General features: G+C 49.9%; 2 protein-coding genes across 2 annotated transcripts; both read right to left on the bottom strand.

The window, feature by feature from the left end:
• Positions 1-4,903: 4,903 nt before the first annotated feature.
• On the bottom strand, positions 4,904-13,371 carry EAH_00011170 (Possible conserved eukaryotic alpha beta hydrolase, related; the record flags this gene model as incomplete). The annotated part of the gene is made up of 3 exons (XM_013394961.1): positions 4,904-6,042; positions 6,260-11,950; positions 12,312-13,371. The coding sequence occupies 3 exons, from the start codon at positions 13,369-13,371 to the stop codon at positions 4,904-4,906; spliced, it is 7,890 nt and encodes a 2,629-aa protein (XP_013250415.1).
• A 167-nt stretch (positions 13,372-13,538) lies between these two features.
• On the bottom strand, positions 13,539-13,886 carry EAH_00011180 (hypothetical protein; the record flags this gene model as incomplete). The annotated part of the gene is made up of 1 exon (XM_013394962.1): positions 13,539-13,886. One exon carries the CDS (start codon positions 13,884-13,886, stop codon positions 13,539-13,541), a length of 348 nt encoding a protein of 115 aa, XP_013250416.1.
• Between the last annotated feature and the right edge of the window lie 4,009 nt (positions 13,887-17,895).

Consider the following 17,895-nt stretch of genomic DNA (forward strand, 5'->3'; position numbering starts at 1 on the left):
TATATATATATATATATATCTGTCTCTGTCTCTGTCTCTGTCTCTGTCTCTGTCTCTGTCTCTGTCTGTCTTTTTATATCTTCCTTCCTTCATCTTTGTCTGTCTCTTTCTTTTGACCCTTTCTCCATCTCTATCTGTCTCCCTTTCTTTCTCTGTCTCTCTCGCTGCTTCTGTTTTGCTGCTGCAGCAGCACAGGAGAAGAATAGCAAGAAAGAGGAACAGCAAATAAAAGCTGCAGCGAGCAGCAAATAAAGCAGCAGAAAGAGAGACCGGCAGCCCTTGCATGCAACCTTAGACATAAACAGGAAGCACGCTGCTGCTGCTGCTGCTCCTGCAGCTGCTATTGCTGCTGCACCTGCTGCTGCCGCTGCTGCGGCTGTTCCTCTTACTCCTGCCGTTTCTGCTGCAGCTGCTAGTGCTACTGCACCTGCTGCTGCCGCTGTTGCTGCTGCTCCTCTTTCTCCTGCTGCTGCACCTGCTACTGCTGCTGCTGCTGCTGCTGCTGCAGTTGAGGTGTACAGACAGCAAACTGAGGCGTACTTCGTTCCGTCTCCTCCTTTCTCCATCACTAAGAAAGCCTTCCCGAAGGAGCCGGAGCCCAGAAGAGTTACTTTTTTGTATATTGGCATTGTTTAGAGTTTGTCTTGTTCTTTTGCTATTTAAAATAACTCTTTTTGCTGCTGTCTCGTGCTGCTGTTTGTCTCTGCAGCAGCTGCTGCTGCTGCAGAGACAAACAGAAACACCGGAATCGTCTCCACGATCGGATACACGATCCCAGGGGCCCTATAGGGCTAAGAAGAAGATACGGGGGGTTGTGAAATAAGACTGCTGCTGTTGCTGTTGTTGCTGCTGCTGCAGCTGCTGCTGCTGCTGCTGCCGCCGCCGGGGGGGTCCAGCTGCTGCTTCAAGCCTGTGAGTGGTTCTGTAGAGAGCATGCAATTCAGCTGCTGTAGCAGAGAGTTGCTGCTGCAGTGTAGTCATCTCCTTCGTGCAGCAGCAAAACCCCTTTCTTGCTTCCGGTAGCAGCAGCAACACCGCTTAAATAAACGTAGCAACAACAAACAAAACTTTTATTTTATTTTAATATTGTTTTTCTCTTGTATTTCAGACAGGTGTTGCTGATTTGAACCTCAAAATAAACCCAGAGGTCGCAGCAAGACGAGCAGCAGCACCACTGGACACCAGCAGCAACAGCAGCTGCAGCAGCAGCAGCAGCAGCTGCTGCTGCTGCTGCTGTTTTTTCTGCTGTTCCCTCCCCCCAAACCAAAGTTTTTATTGTTTTATTATAGAAATATTATAATATGAATTATTATTTCAATAATTTTATGTTTGTTACAGCTGCATATACAGCCGCTCAGCTGCACGGTGCTCAGGAGCAGAGGAGACCCCAAAGAAGAAAGCGTATTATTATTATTATTCGTTTGTCTGCAGCAGCAAATGATTGAAACAAATAATATATTTAATGAAAATCATTGCATGCATCTTTATTTGCTGCTGTTGCTGCTGGTGCTGCTGCTGCTGCTGCTGTCGCTCTGCTCAGCCTGGTGCTGCTCCTGCTGCTGCTGCGCCTTCTCTTGCTGTTGCTGCTGCTGCTGCTAAGCTCTCCTCTCCTGTTATTGCTGCTGCTGCTACTGTTGATGTTGCTCTCCACTCAGCGCAGCAGCCGTGTGTCTGTGACTCTTTGCATGCATTCATCTCCGTCTGCTGCTTAGGGTTTCGGGTTTAGGGTTTAGGGTTTAGGGTTTAGGTACCTAAGCACTAAACAAGAAAGAAGTCCTTGCTGCAGGTTCATCTTCGTCTGTCTCCGTTTGCTGCCATATAAAAGAGAGGGGGTCTCTCTAAACCCTAAACCCTAAACCCTAAACCCTAAACCCTAGAAAACCCTAAATCGTAAATCCATTCGTTGCTTGTTTGTGTTCTTTTTTGTTTTTGTTTGTTTTCTCGTTTTGTTTTGTTTTGTTTTTTATTTGTTCGCTTTCAATGTCCATGCTACTCCTTTCTCCTAAACAAAATAATTTTGTTTAAACACTAACTTCACCTATATACATCTGTATATATATATATATATTTTATATATATACAGCTGTATATATATATACATTGTTCTATTATGCGATGTCTATAATAAACAAATGAGTAAGTAATAATATAAAAATAATAAAACTTCTGCATTCATAAATATTATAAACATGTACATTTAAAAATATATTAAATAGAACCTTTACTTTTATATAAATATAAAAGGCATATATATAATAAAATATATATAGTAAAACCCTTTATTTTAATATATATATATATATATATGTATACATATATATATATATTTATATATATACACATGTATATATATATATATATATATATGTATATAATATAGAGAGTAAAATATTTATATTTTGTGTGTATTTATAAATATTAGTATAAATGAATATAATATTATTTGTATGATATATATATAAGTAATAAAATATAAATTATAAGAATATTTTTACTATGCAGAAGATATAATGATATAAATGTATAGAATAAATAATAAATAATAAATAATAAATAATATACAATAAAGAATAAACAATAAATAATAAACAATAAATAATAATATATTTTGATATTCTACTTTAATGAAGAATAATATCTGCATTTTATATTTATATGTGCAATACAAATAATTAATATGTGTATATATATTATAACAAATAAATAAATATTTTTATTTATTATAAGCTAATAATTATAATGTATACTATATATGTAATGTAAATATTTTTTATCAGCCGCTGCCTCTTCCTGCAGCAAGGATTGTTGTTGCTGCTGTAGCTGCTACTGTTTCTGATGATGCTGAAGCATCGGTTGTTGCTGCTGCTGCAGCTCTTGCCGTTGCTGCAGCTTCTGTTGCTGCTGGGTTTGGTGTTGCTGACGTTTTTGCTGCTGCTGCTGCTGCAGCTTCTGTTGCTGGTGCTGCTGCTGCTGCACCTGCTGCAACTACTTATTAGACAGAGAATCAGTTGTCTCTGCTGCTGTCTCCTTTCAGCAGCATCACCATAGCCAGGCCCGCCTTCTGCTGCTGTAGACAAAACAAATAAAGAACGGAGGAGACAACTCCACCTCCTTTATATATATATATATGTATATAAATATATACATATATATATATATATTTATATATAGGCACTTTATTTTGTCTGTATATATTTACATGCATGTGCACACATATACACAAATATATAGACAAAGATCTTATGCAATTTGTATATTTTATATGTTGCGTTGTTTATATTTTTTGTTAATAATTTAATATGCTACTGAATTATAGTTAGTCTATATAATCAATAATGCATATAATACCTATGATACTCATAAGTTTATAATAAAACTATTACTTTAATATATTAAATATATTACAATATATATTATATTATTCAAATATTATATATTATTTTAGTACTTTTTTTTGCTTCTGCATGCACGAGCTGCCTGTACACCTGAACCACAGTGTTTCTGCCTAAGAAGAAAGGTTAAGGGTATTGTTTTGAAGCGCAGAATGATTATAAAGCTATTAAAATTATTATTTTAAATATTTAAAATTCTTTTTTCAGTAAAAACTACAAAAAAATATCGACAACTCGTGCAGCAAACCATCTATAGGGGGCTGACCGCCAGCGGTCTGCATGCAGTGTTTGCTGCATATCTTCGCGGAGTATTATCAAATAAATTTAATATCTTTTTATTATTTTTAAATAAATATATTCCTTAAACAAACAAACAAACAAATACCTTCACTGCTCACCCTCTAACGTTTTGCTGCCATCTAGGCAGAACCGAGAGCAGCAGCAGCAGCAATAGCAGCAGCAGCAATAACGACAACAGCAACAGCAATAACAACTGCAACAGCAGCCGAATAAACCGCAGCAGCGCTAACCGCAACGACGGCAGCAGCAGTAACAGCAGCAACTGCAGGAGCAGGAAGAGCAGCAGCAGCAGCAACAGCAGCCACAGCAACAGCAGCAGCAACAGCAGCCTCGTAGTAAGATGGGTCCCCCTGTGCAGCGGCGTGGTAGGCGTCGGAGCGACTCGGAGCCTGATGATGCATCAGCAGCAACAGCTGCTGCTGCAGCACCATCTGCTGCCTCTGCAGCCTCAGTTGCAGCAGCATCAGCAGCAGCAGCAGCAGCAGCAGCACAGCCATTTGAGCTGCGGCAGCGGGTAGGACTGACAGAAATGAGTTTTATGCATCTTCCGGGCTCTGAAGTTTACAGTGGAGTCGCCTTCGGTCCTACAGTTTGGATAGCAGCAATTGCTTTGCTGCTGCTGCTGCTGGCAGCCCTCAGGCTCTTCTCTGCTGCTCCTGACGCTTAACTCCTGCTGCTGCTGCTGCTGCTGCTGTTCTGCAGCAGCAGCAGCAGCAGTAGCATCCACTGCAGCACAGCGCGTTGTCTCTTACCCATAGACGGCTTCGAACCGTATGCTTGGCCAGCTGCTGCTTCTGCTGCAGCAGCAGCATCTTCTGCCGCTTCTGCTGCAGTGTAGGCAGCAGCAGATGCTGCTGCTGCTGCTGCTGCAGTGTAGGCAGCAGCAGCAGCTGCTGCAGCGTTTCTTTTCGTTTACATCCGACAGCCAAGTTTTGTTTGGAGGTTTGTTAAAATTTACTTGCATTAAAAAAAACATATTTAAAACCAAAATATGCTTTGCTGCTGCTGCTTCTGCAGCAGCAGCAGCTTCTGCTGCAGCTGCTGTTTCTGCTGCTGTTTCTGCTGCTGCTATTGCTGGTGCTGCAGCGCGCGATCACCTCAACGCGCCACCATCTAGTTCGATAGCAGCTTTCTGCTGCTGCTGCTGCAGCAGCATTAACTGTTGCTGCAGTCTTGTGAGGCTGTAGCTGCTGCAGCAGGCGGTGAGTCCCTTACTGCTGCTGGTGCTGCTGCATTTGCTGTTGCTGCAGCATCTGCTGCAGCACCAACTTATGCGGCTGCAGCTGCAAGCTTGTTAGCGCCTCCGTCTCAGCAAACGTACGTGGAGTGCCTGCTGCAGCTGTTGCTGCTGCAGCTGGTGCTGCTGCAGTTGCTGCTGCAGCAAGTGCTGTCTGTGCCTTCGGCAGATGCACTGCGGGAAGCTGCTCGGTAGAATCTGCAGCAGCAGCATCAGCTACTGCTGCAGCTGCAGCAGCAGCTGCTGCTGCTGCTTCTCCCCATGGCGGTGCTGCGGCTAGTTGCTTGCGTGCTGCAGCAGGTGCAGCAGCAGCAGCAACAGCAGCGCGTAGTGAATGCACATAATTAATTGAAGGAGCTGTGCATACACCCCGATATGACGGCCTCTTGAGGCCCCTCTGCTGCGTTGGGGGCCTCCCTCCCTGCGCCTTCTCGTCTCCTGCTGCTGCTGCTGCTGCTGTTGCTGTGTCTCTTGCTGCTTCTGCTGCTGCTGCTGTTACGTGTGCTGTTTCTCTCGCCGCAGCTATTTCTCCTGCTGCAGCTGTGTCTCTTGCTGGTGGATGTGCTGCACCTGCTGCTGGTCCTGCAGCTGTGCTTCCCGCTGCGGTTGTGTCTCTTGCTGCAGCAGCAGCAGCTCCTGCTGCTGCTGCTGCTGCATTGAAGAGGTTCGGCGCTGTATATACCTTTTGGAGATTGCGCAATGCTGGCCTTTCACCTGCTGCTCCTGCTGCTCTTGCTGCTGTTGCTGCTGCTCTTGGTGCTGCTGCTGTTTGGTGCTGCGAGGAAATGCCCCCGCTGGTTCTCGTACCTGCTGCTGCTGCTGCTGCTGCTGCGACCGCCGCAGCAGCAGCCGGTTGATGCCGTGGGCGCTGCTGCTGCATCCTCTGAAGAGGGGCGTACAATGCAGCTGCTAGCTGGTGGTGCTGCTGCTGCAGCACCTGTTGCTGGCGCTGCTGCTGCTGGTGCTGCCGCAGCAGCATTCCAGGGATAAAGCCCTTCCTGCCTGCTAAGATGTGCTGCTGCTGCTGCTGCTGCAGCATCACTCCCCACAGATGCAGAAGCAGACGCTCTAGAGCTACCGCGCCAGAGCAAAAGGGTGCAGCACTTGTCACAGCTGCAGCAGCAACAGCAACAGCAGCAGCAGAAACAGCAGCAGCAGCAGGAACAGCCTCACATGCAGTCAACTCCCTTCCCTCTTGTTCTACACTCGCAGCAGCGGCGATTGCAGCAGCAGCAAAAAATAAAATGGTGCGCCAGCAGCAGCAAATCAGCTAGCAGCAGCACAAGCAGAAGCAGCACCGGCAGCAGCAGCAGCAGCAAGTGCTTCTTACCTGACTGCCATCCCGAGAGGGGCGCAGCCTCAAGCAGCAAACGACCAATCTCCGCTGAGGAACTGTTGCTGCTGCTCTTGCTGCTGCTGTGGGATGCTGCTTCTGCTGCTGCTGCTGCTGCTGAACGGAGACAGGAGACAGTTTGAATTTCGTGCCGCAGGAGCGACACAGTCAGGGCGGTCTCCAGCAGCAGCTGCAACACACAGCAGCAGCAGGCGTTAAACATGAGCTGCAGCAAGTACACTATCCCTGCTGCTGTTGCTGCTGCTACTGCTGCTGCTACTGCTACTGCTGCTGCTACTGCTGCAGAAAGACTCACATACGCTGCCTCCTCACGCGAATTTGCTGCTGCTGCTGCTCCTCGCCAGCTGCCTGCCCAGCAGCAGATTTTGCTGCAGCGTCGTCCATTGACCTGTTGCTGCCATTTCTCTGCGCTGCTGTCGCAGGTGCTGCTGCTGCAACAACTGCTGCAGCAACTGCTACTGCAGCAGCAGCAGTTGCTGCTGCTGCTGCTGCTGCTGCAGCTGCTGCAGCTTGCAGCAGAGCCTCCCGGGGTATACAGACGGCGAAATTCTGCGAGCAGCAGCTGACAGCTGCGCTTTCTGCTGCGGCAGCTGCAGTCAAGTAAAACTTTGCTTGCTTCGTGCTGCAGGCTGCTGCTGCTGCTGTTGCTGCTGCTGCTGCTGTTGGTGCTGATGCCCTGCAGCTGCAGCAGCAAAGAAGCCTCAATCAGCGGAGTATGCAGCGCAGAAGTCGGCAGCAGCAGCGATGGCTGCCAGAAGCACCGCTGTTTGCACCATCTCCAGAGCTGCTGCTGCTGCCGTTGTTGCTGCTGCTGCTGCACCAGAGAGGGTTGCATGCTGCCCTTGTGATGCAGTTCTTCTTGTGTCCGAGTTGCAGGGGTAGCGGATTCGGCCTCATTTGCTGCTGCTGCTGCTGCTGGTGCTGCTGCTGCTGCCATTGCCTCTGCATCAGGAAAGAGGCTGTCTGAAGTTTTCAAGTGCTCCGCAGCCCTAGGCCCAGCAGCAGCAGCAGCAGCAGCAGCAGCAGCAGCAGCAGATGCCGTCAATTCATTTGCATTTGGAGTTCCTTCCGCTTCCAATTCCCCACACGGCAGCGGCGACGTTCTGCTGCTGCGAGCTGTAGCAGCAGCTGCTGCAGTTGGTGCAGCTGCTGCAGTTGCACCAGCTGCTGCAGTAGCTGCAGCAGCTGCAGCACCAGCCTCCGGCCTCTCGCATGCTCCAGTAACTGCAGCAATACGCTGCTGTTGGCTCGCAGCAGCAGCAGCAGCAGCAGATACAGCTGGTGCAGCAGCAGGAAGCAAGGCATATTCACTGGAGATGTTCAGGGGTTGCGGTTGCTGCATATGGCACTGCAGATGAGCTGTTGTTGCTGCAGCTGCAGCAACTGCTGCTGGCTGCTGCAGCAGCTGCAGGCGGCTGCGTTCCTCCGCTTTCACCATATCCCTTATGCAGCTCTGCTGCGCAGCAGCAGCAGCCATGCTGCCCTGCGGTGCTGCTGCTGCTGCTGCTGCGAAGGCTGGGGCTGTTGCTGCTGCGTTGTAAGCCTGCAGAGGCAAGGCCCGCGGGAGCTGCTGCTGCTGCTGCTGCTGCTGCTGCTGTAGACCTCCCCCAAGCAGCAGCCGCACCAGCGGCGGCAGCTGGGGGCCGTAGAGCAGCAGCAGCAGCTGATGCCAGCCGAAGGAAAAAAAGCTGCAGTTGCGGTGTACATGGGCAGCCGCTGCTGCTGCTGCTGCAGCTGCTGCAGCAGAAGCAGCAGCATCAGCATCGGTTCCAGTTGTTGCTGCTAGTGCTGCTGCTGCATGCATGCTGCTGCTGCGCTGCAGCAGCAGCAGCTGGCCTGGAGAGGCCGGACGAAGAGAAGCAAGAGCAGCAAAGTTAGGAAGGGTGTGCATACACCTGAGAAGCTTCACGATATCCGTTGCAAACTGCTGCGCTACTTCGTGCTGCTCCTCTTGCTGCTGCTGCAGCAGGCTAGGTGGCACGGTGCTGCGGCTGCCGCTACTGCTGCTGATGCTGCTGCTGCTGAGCCGGAGCGCATCTGCTGCAGCAGCCAACAGGCTCTGCAGCAGCCAACGAGCTGTGGGTTGCATGCTAGGGAGAGGAGCAGCAAACAGCGGCAGCACCAGGGTCTCAGGAATACGCTCAGGAAGCTCGTTGCTGCTGCTGCTGCTGCTGTGGTTGTAGGTGTTGCTGCTACCGCTGCTGCCGCCGGTGCTGCAGTTGCTGCTGCTGCAGGTGCTGCTTCTGCTGCTGTTGCTGCTATTGCTGCTGGTGCAGCTTTGGAACCCAGCGAACGCAGCAGCCGTAACATCAGCTGGAGAAGCAGCAGCAGCAGCAGCAGCAGCAGCAGCAGCACCAAGAGGAAGGGCCTCTGCATACAGCACAGCGCCCACTGGGACAGCTGCTGCCCCCCTGCCGCAACCGCCCACGGTGCTGCTGAAGGAAGCAGCATCACTGTTGCCGTTGTTGCTGCAGTTGCTGCTACAGTTGCTGCTGCAGTTGCTGCTGCAGCTGCTGCTACAGGTGCTGCTGCAGTTGCTGCCATTGCGTTCACCTGAGGCCCCCAACAGCTGCAGCGGAATTAAAGAGAGGCGAATGCCGCAGACAGAAATGCTGCTAAGCACATACGACTGCTGCTGTTGCTGCTGTTGTTGCTGCTGCTGTTGCTGTTGCTGCTGTTGTTGCTGCTGCTGTTGCTGTTGCTGCTGTTGTTGCTGCTGCTGTTGCTGTTGCTGCTGCTGCGGCTGTTGCTGCTGCTGCTGCTGCAGCAGCAGCACCTTCATCTGCTCCACAAGACCCCGCTGCACCGCCGTTTGCAACAGCAACGAGAGGAATTCTGTATATCGGTGCTGCAGCAACCTCGTAAGTCCTTCAGCAGACCCAAAGAGAGGCAATGCAGCAGCAGCAGCAGCAGCAGAAGCTGCTGTTGCTGCTGCTGCTGCTGTCGCCTCGAGACGCTCTTTATCAAGGCCTAGTCCACTGACAAACCCATAACATGAGGGGGGTGAGGTATGGGGCATGCAGTGCAGCAGCTGCTGCAGCGGAGGCTTCTGCAGCAGCAGCTGCTGCTGCGCCATTTGCTGCTGCCGTCGGCTGAGCATTTGCTGCCGCTGCTGCCGTTGTTGCAGTTGCTGCAACTGCTGTCGCTGCAGCAGCAGCATTTGCTGCTGGTGGGAGGAGCGGGCATGTGATATCCGACTGCCACTGCCTCCACCCTTGCTGCTGCTGCTGCTGCTGCTGCTGCTGCTGCTTGATCTTTGCTGCAGTCCTTCTCCGTTATAAGTAGAGTCAGGCGACAAACCATTTTTCTCTGTCTCCTCTGCCTCTGGTGCTGCTGCTGAAAGGCTGTCCTCACTGTCCTCGTCTCCTTGCAGCAAATGATGCCCCGCAGAAGCAGCATCAGTTGCTGCTGCTGCTGCTGCTGTTGCTGCTGTTGCCGCTGCACAGCGGTTGCTGCTGCTGTCGGCTACTGCAGCACCAATGGCACTGCTGCTGCTGAAAGCAGGGGTCTCAGCCATCATGTGCTGCACCGCGGCAGACAAAAGAGGAGTGACTTGGAGCAGCGCTCCTGCTGCTGCTGTTTGCTGTCGCTGCTGCTGCTGCTGTTGCTGCTGCTGCTGCAGCGGATAGCGCTGCAGAAGCTGCTGCTGTGTATGCAATCCAGTAAGCTCGTGAGGGGCAAACAGCCGCAACGCAGCTCCAATCAGCAGCAGCTGCTGCCTTATGCCAGCGCTTGCTGCTGCTGCTGCTGCTAAGCCCCACCTGTCTGCATATTGCTGCAGCAGCAGCGGCAGCCGCCTTTTGGGGTTTTGTTTGTGGTTGCTGCGGTCGATGCTCCTGTTCAATGGCTGCTGTTGCTGTTGCTGCTGTTGCTGCTGCTTCTGCTGTTGCTGCTGCTGTTGCTGCTGCTGCTCTTGCGGCTGCTGATGTTGCTGCTGCTGTTGCTGCTGCAGCTGAGGGTACTGCTGCTCGACAGCCGCAGCCCAGACTGCAGCAAACTCAGCAGAAGAAAAAAGCAGTGAAGCGGAGTTGCTGAGTGCCGCACCCTGGAGAGACTGCCAGATATGGCCAGAAGCAAATCTGCTTGCTGCTGCTGCTGCTGCTGCTGCTGCTGGAGTTGCTTCTGTTGATGCTGCTGCTGCTAAGGGACAGTCTGCAGCTGCTGAAGAAACACCAAAGACAGCCTCTTGCAGCAGCATCAGCTTCTCCTTCTGGGGCAGCAGCAGCAGCGCCGTTGTACACCAATCTCCTGGTGCTGCTGCTGCTGCTGCTGCTACTGCAGCGTTGTCTTGCTGCTGCTGCAGCAGAGGCAGCAGCGCAGCAACGAGCTGCAGCAGCAAATTGGTATGAGACTGCCTTAGAAATGCAGAGACAGGCAGCAGCAAATCACGACCCCAGTTAAACACGCAGTGAGAAGCAGCAGGAGGATACCAGCCAAAGCAAAAGTAAGGGGCGCCTTCATATTCCTCCTTGCTGCTGCTGCTGCTGCTGTTGCTGCTGCTGCTGCTGCTGCTGCTGCTGTTGCTGCTGCTGCTGTTGGGGCATTCCAAGGAGGTGCGGCTCCCCTCTCCTTCTCCGTCATTTCTTTTACTCCGGCGGCAGCTTTGATTGCTGCTGCTGTTGCTGCTGTTGCTCCTGCTGCTGCTGTTGCTGCTGTTCCTGCTGCTGCTGCTTCGGCTGTTGGTGGCCGCTGTACAGACAGCAATCGAATCTTCGCAGGTGGTGCATTTCGTCTTGCTGCGGCTTCTATTGATTCTGCTTTTGCTGCTGCTGCTGCTGCTGCTGGTAATGGCACTACTACCCCTTCCGCCACCGCTGCTGTTGCTGCTGTTGCTGCTGCTGCTGCTGCTGCTGGTACCCTGCAAGCGTTGCAGGTGCTGCTGCAGCTGCTGCTGCATGTCCCACGACATCTGCCAGCTAAAGAGCTCATCCTGCTGCCCGTGAATAAACAAACAACTGCAGCAAAAATTTGGGTTTATAATATCAGCAGCAACATGCCACAGGGTTCTCGGCACCACCAGCGATGCTGCTGCAGCAGGAACGAAGCTTTTTGCTGCTGCACGGATTGAGGTGTATGGACACTGCAGCACTACACCCCCCAAGTTATAAAAATTCAAAGAACCTCCGCCGCTCCAGCACCTCCTGCTGCTGCTGCTGCTGCTGCTGTTGCTGCTGCTGCTGGTACTGGGGGAGCGCCAGGGCCCCGAACAGTCTGTCGTTGCTGCTGCAGCAACTTGCGCAGCAACCACTGCCTCAGGAGCTGCGGTGCTTGGTGGTACAACTGCTGCTGCTGTTGCTGCTGCTGCTGCTGCTGCAGAGGCGCACAGATTGCTGCCTAAGACAGGGAAGAAGAGACAGGGCCTTAGCGGCAGCTCCTCCCGCTGCTGCTGCTGCTGCTGCTGCTGCTGCTGCTGCTGGTGCTGCTGCTGGCTGTTGTTGTTAAGGACAGTTTGCAACAGCTGCCGCTGTAGCCTACATGCTCTAGCTTGCTGCTGCTGCTGCTGCTGCCTGAAAGCAGCAGAAAAAGCAGCAGCAGCACGAGTCACGGGCCCCGCCCCGATGCTGCAGCCCCACAGCACAACCCGCTGCGGCGGCCATCGCAGCTGCAGCAGCACAAAAGATAAAATAGATTGAAGACATAAATCTACTGTCTCCTCAGTCGCTTGACCTGCACACACATGCTCCCGCAAACCAACATGCTGCTGCTGCTGCTGCTGGTCATGCTGCTGCTGCTGCTGGTGGTGATGGAGCTGCTGCTGGTGTTGGTGATGCTAGCAATGCTGCTGCTGCTGATGTAGCTGTTGCAGCAGCAGGGCCGCAACCAGCAGCAGCAGCAGCATCAGCAGCGGCAGCAGCAGCAACAGCTGCAATAGCTGCAACAGAAGCACAGCAGCAACAGCAGCGGCAACAGCACGAGAAGCAGCACCACCACCAACACCATTGCCAGCAAAACAAAAAGCGGCAGCAGCAGCAACAGCAGCAGCAGCAGCAGCAACAGCAACAGCAGCAGCAGCAGCAAAAGAAGTTACCTTGGGAGAGGCCATATCCAGGGTAGTCGAAGGCTAAGACAGCAGCACCGGTCTTCTGCTGCACTTGCTGCAGCAGCGGCATCATATCTCTTATGTCGCTTCCGTTGCCATGTGCATACACCACAAGATAAGGGCAGCAAGCTGCTGCTGCAGCAGACTTCAATGAACCAACAGCAGCACGTGCTGCCTGCAGCAACGTGGGAGACACACTAGCAGCTGCAGCAGCAGCTGCTGCTGCACTAGCAGATGCAGCAAACTCCTCATTGCTGGAAGGATCTCTTGCTGCGCCTGCTGCTCCTGCTGCTGCTGCTTCTGCAGCAGCAGCATCCCCCCGCTTGGTGCTGCAGACTCGCTGATACGGCGTTGCTGCTGCTCCTGCAGGTGCTGCTGCTGCTGTTGCCGCTGGTGTAGCCCCTTTGTGTGTACCGCAGCAGCCGCCTCGTGCTGCAGCGCAAGTGCTACGTTCTGGGGTGTACATGCAGCAGCAGCAGCAAGTGCTGCTGCAGCAGTACTCATTCAATGTAGTGTGGGTGCTCAGCTGTCTCCTCAGCCGCTCTGCTGCTGCGCTCTGTACACCGTAAAGCTGCTGCAATGCCTCCTCTACAAGCGCCCTCACCAACTCTGCCTGCTGCTGCTGCTGCTGCTGTGTTTGATGCTGCTGCTGCTGCTGTTGCGCTTGGTCCTTCTGTCCTTGCTGCTGCTGCACTTGCTGCTGCTGGTCGTGCTGGTGCTGCTGGCCCTGTTGCTGCCGCTGCTGCTGCTGTTGCTGCTGCTGTTGTTGATTCTGCTGCTGTTGCCGCTGCTGCTGCTGCTGCTGCTGCTGCTGCTGGTGCCTCTTGAATTTGCTGCTGAGCAGCTTAAGGAGAGACCGCTGCGTGGCGAGTAGCTGCAGCACCTGGTGTTCTTCATCTACAGGAAGAAGCACCGCTGAGATCCCCTTAGCTTTGCCTGCATTGCTGCTGCTGCTGCTGCTGCTGCTGCTGCTGAGCAGCGGTATGACGATCTGCTGCGGGAAGGACAGGAAGTCGTAGCTGCTGCTCTCGCCAGACCGAGGGAACATCCCTCGGTTTATTAAACCCTTAAAAAATGCCATTGCTCATTGCTGCTGCTGCTGCTGCTGCTGCTGTTGCTGCTGCTGCTGTTGCTGCTGCTGTGCTGCTGCTGTTGGTGTTGCTGATACTCCTGCTGCTGCTGTGATTTTTGCAGCTGATGCTGTTACTGCGGCTGCTACTGCTGATGCGGCTGTTGCTGCTGCAGCTGTTGCTGCTGCAGCTGTTGGTGCTGCGGCTGTTGCTGCTGCTGCTGCTGGTGCAGCGGGTCCATTAGCCGACGATGCTGCTGCACGCTGTGGATGGGCGGCTGCTGGTGCAGCGGGTCCATTAGCCGACGATGCTGCTGCACGCTGTGGATGGGCGGAGTGCTGCTGCTGCTATTTGCTTCAGCGTTGGGTGCTGAAGGTTCTGCTGCTGCAGTATGCTGCTTGCTGCTGCGCCACCTGCTGCTGCGTCGGCGTCTGCTGCTGTGTGTGCTGATCTGTGCTGCTGTTGCTGCTGCTGCAGGCTTGACTTGCTGCATCTGCTGTCATGCTGCTGCAGCTGCGGCCGTTGCTGCTGCTTCTTTTGCAGCGGCGGCTGTTGCTGCTGCGTGTGTTGCCGCTGCGTGCATTGCTGCTGCGTGTGTTGCTGCTGCGCGTGCTGGTGCTGCGGCTGTTGCTGCTGCTGCTTAAGTTGTTAATGTCCCTGCTGCTGCTGCTGGTAAACAGCAGCGCCTTCTCTAGTCAATAAAAGATATCCGCACTACGAATACACTGTAGCTGTTGCTGCTGCTGCTGCTGCTGCTGTCTTAGGCTTGCCCTTGGCGACGCCGCTGCTGCGGCTGCTGCTGCTGCTGCTGCTGCTGCTCCCATGCAGCAGAAAACCCTAATTGAGTACGGCTTCTCTAGCAGCAGGAAAAACTGTCATTCTTGTTGCGCTGTCTGTTGCTGTTGCTGTTGCTGGTGCTGCTGCTGCTGCTGCAGCTAGCGGACACCGGCGACGGGGCTGCTAGGAGGGAGCGGGAGGGCAGCGTTGCTGCTGCAGTGTTTTGCTGCTGCAGCACTCTATTAAGAATTGCTGCATGCGTTTAATATGCTACTACATCCAACAGATTCCTAATTTCTAAACACACAGCAGCAGCAGCTGCTGCTGCTGCTGCTGCTGCCCTCCTCCCTTTGACTGCTCCTTGACCGCCGGCTTGTGTGGCGGTCGAGCAGCTGTAGCAGCAGCAGCAGCAGCAGCAGCAGCTGCTGCTGCTGCTGCAGCGCTGATTCATTGCTGCATAATAAAAGCTTGGCATTTGAAGCTTCCTGCAGTTTGCAACTGGTTTTGCTGCTGCTTGTCTTGCTGCTGTTGCTGCACGTACTGCTGCTGCTGCTGCAGCACGTGCTGCTGCCTTCGCCGGTTTGCTGCAGCAGGTGAATTCTCCGCTGAAATTAAAGTTCACTTAGGCCTTAGAGCTCAAGTAACCAACAGCAGCAGCAGCAGCAACAGCAGCAGCAGCAACAGCAACAGAGACACCCCGAAGCACCGGCCGTGAGCCGATACACTGAAGCAGCAGCAGCAGCTACTGCAGTGACAGCAGCAGCAGCTGAAGCAGTCGTAGCAGCAGCGTCGCCCCATGTAGATACAGTAGAGGTGCGCAAGTTTCTCAGGTAGTAGGGACAGCTGCACGAGGCAGCAGCGAGAAACGTGCAGCAGCAAGCAGCAACAGCAGTAGCAGTAGCAGCAGCTGAGCATTTCTTCTTCTCACACAGAAGCACGAAACATTAAAGAAACTGCTGCTTTTTTCCCGTCTGTCCTAGCAGCAGCAGTAGCAGCAACAGCAACAACAACAGCAGCAGCAGCACAACAGCAGCATAGCAGCAGCAGCAGCAGCAGCAGCAGCAGCAAGAGGAAGACGTTTTCTAGCCTATTGGGGGTTGGGGGGAGTTAGAGGTGCAGCAGTGTTTGTACACCTCAACTCAGCAGCAGCAGCAGCACACGCCTCTGTGGGTTGCTGCTGCTGCGACGGCGGTGTTCGCTCTGAGTTAAAGGAGCCTATACATAGATTATATATGTATAATTATATTATATTATAAATATAATATTTTTTGTTTTTGTTTTTATATGCAACTTCTACGCAGTGCTGCAGTGTTTGTCTTCACTATTGGGGTGTAGGGGTTGTTTTAAGTGAGGAGCTTAAGATGTTTATTTCTGTTTATCTGCCTGGGCTTTGTCTCGGAGACAAAAGGAGACAAAAAAGACAAAAGGAGACAGCAAGAGATAGCTGAAGCTCCAGCTCAATGCTGCAGCTACGGCATTGAGCTGCAGCTACAGCTCAGTGTTGTTTTCGTGTGTCTCGCTAAATAGTTTTAACAAGTGTCTGCGGTGTATGTCAGTGCATGCAGCAAAATGAGGCTGGAGAGCTGTGCATACACCCGAGAAGATGCACACAGCACAGCTCTCCAGCCACATTTTGCTGCTGCAATTTGCAGCACTTTTAACCTTAAAATAAAATAGTAAAGTTTATTTATAACAACTTCTTCAGTGCTAGTGCATGCATAAATAAATATACAAGATAAACTGTCGTTGGGGCTCTGCATGAAGACTCTTCTTAGTGAAGCTTCTTTATCAGAGGTTTATTTCAGGTGTATTCGCAAGAGAGAGACAAATGCGAAGAAGATGCAGCTTTTGAGATGGAAGTGCAGATATATTTGACTAAATAGAAAATAGATAAATAAAAAAGAGACCAACGAACAAAGAGACAAAAGATTCGCCTTTATCCTCATAGCAACAAAGAAGAAAGAAGTGCGTTGTTGAGATAAGCTGAATATAGATAGAGTGTCTGCATCTTTTATTATTATACTGTGCATGCAAAGCCCTTCTTAGAGACAGATGAAAAGAGAGTAAGAAAAACACAAAAAACACCGCTGTGAGCTCTCGATATTCATAAGAGAAAGATCTGTCTACCAAGAGGTGTATCTGCTGTTTATTATCTAAACAAAGCAGCATAATTGAATATTGTAGACTCAGTAAAAGATGAAATAAACTTAAATATATATATATAATTTTAAGCAGCGACTGTAGACAGACTAACAAAGAGGATACAGGAGACAGTCTGTCTCCAGGATACAGGAGACAGTTTGTCTCCTTCATAAAGGGTAGAGAAGAGATTGATAGGGCTAACAGATATTATATATCCTCACCTGCATATATATATATATAATTAATGAAGTCTCTGTTTAGAGACTCTTTTATAAATGGTGATGAGTTGCTAGCGCTCAGATGCTGATGCTCTTGACAAAGTCTCCTATCTAAAGGTGAAGTGCATGCAGCCTGTCTATTTGCTTATTTATTCGTAGTCGTATATATATATATACATATATATATATTTATCTATTTATGTATTCATTTGTAAATTTATTAAAATTTATTAAATATAAAAAGCAGTTAAACATTTTATATAGACGGAGTAAATAATGTTAATATTAATTATTATAATTATACTATGAGATTATTTTCTAAAGAAATATATTTAAAAAATAAACAACATGTTAATTTACATTCGATACCCAACCTTTTCATTATATTACATTCATATATAATATGAATGTACTATAATAGGGTGTATATACACCTCCAGAAGACTAACCTTATTGTCGTAGATATATATATATATATATGTATATATCTGCATGCGGCTTTTTTATCTCTCAGCGCTCTCACAACAGCATTTGCATCTTCTTTAGTAAAAAGAATAGGGGCTTAGTATTATAAAGACATGTACAGAAGAGTTTCATCTGTAGTGCGTAGGAGTTGTAAAAAACAAAGAAAAAGCAGTGCATGCATGCCTTCATGAGCACTTTACGAAGGCCTCTATTTAAACAGTTAATTGCGAGACAAACAACATTAAATGATGAAGATAAAGAAAATCTCTTTAAAGAGGATCAGAGAGAAGGAGATGCCTCTGGGTCTCCAACTCAATATACACCTCAAGCACCGCATTAAACTAATAATAATAATAATAATTAATAAATAAATAATAGTAATAATAATAATAAACTTACTAATAAAGTTAGCAGAAAGCTAGCTAGCTTTATTATTGATTATTATTATTCTTAGTATTTTTACTACTAAATAATAATAATAATTTATGAGGGATTATTATTATTCTTACTCTTACAAATAATAATAATAATAATAATGCTGATAATAACAAAGCTAGAGTTAGCTTCCTGCTATCTTTTAAAGAGCATAAAGGTTTATTTAGATATATAAGCGAGACTTATAGAGGGCTCCTTTGTCTTGAATAAAAAGTTTGAGTAAATTATAAATAAATAATATAAACTTTTAAAGACTGCTGCAAATCTCTTGCTGCTGTCTAAGTGTAAATGTACAAACAACAACGCCTTTTAGAGCTGCTGGTTTTCTTACAGTCGCTTGTGTGTATAAGGGATTGCTCTAGAGCTGCTGCTGCTGCTGCTGCTGCTGCTGCTGCTGCTGCTGCTGCTGCTGCAGCGAGAGTTTCGAATCATTCGTGTATTTCTAGCGAATAATGTATTTAAAAG

The sequence above is a fragment of the Eimeria acervulina genome, genomic scaffold (assembly GCF_000499425.1).
Source record: "Eimeria acervulina Houghton genomic scaffold, Eah_scaff59, whole genome shotgun sequence".
In the NCBI taxonomy this organism is placed as follows: domain Eukaryota; phylum Apicomplexa; class Conoidasida; order Eucoccidiorida; family Eimeriidae; genus Eimeria; species Eimeria acervulina.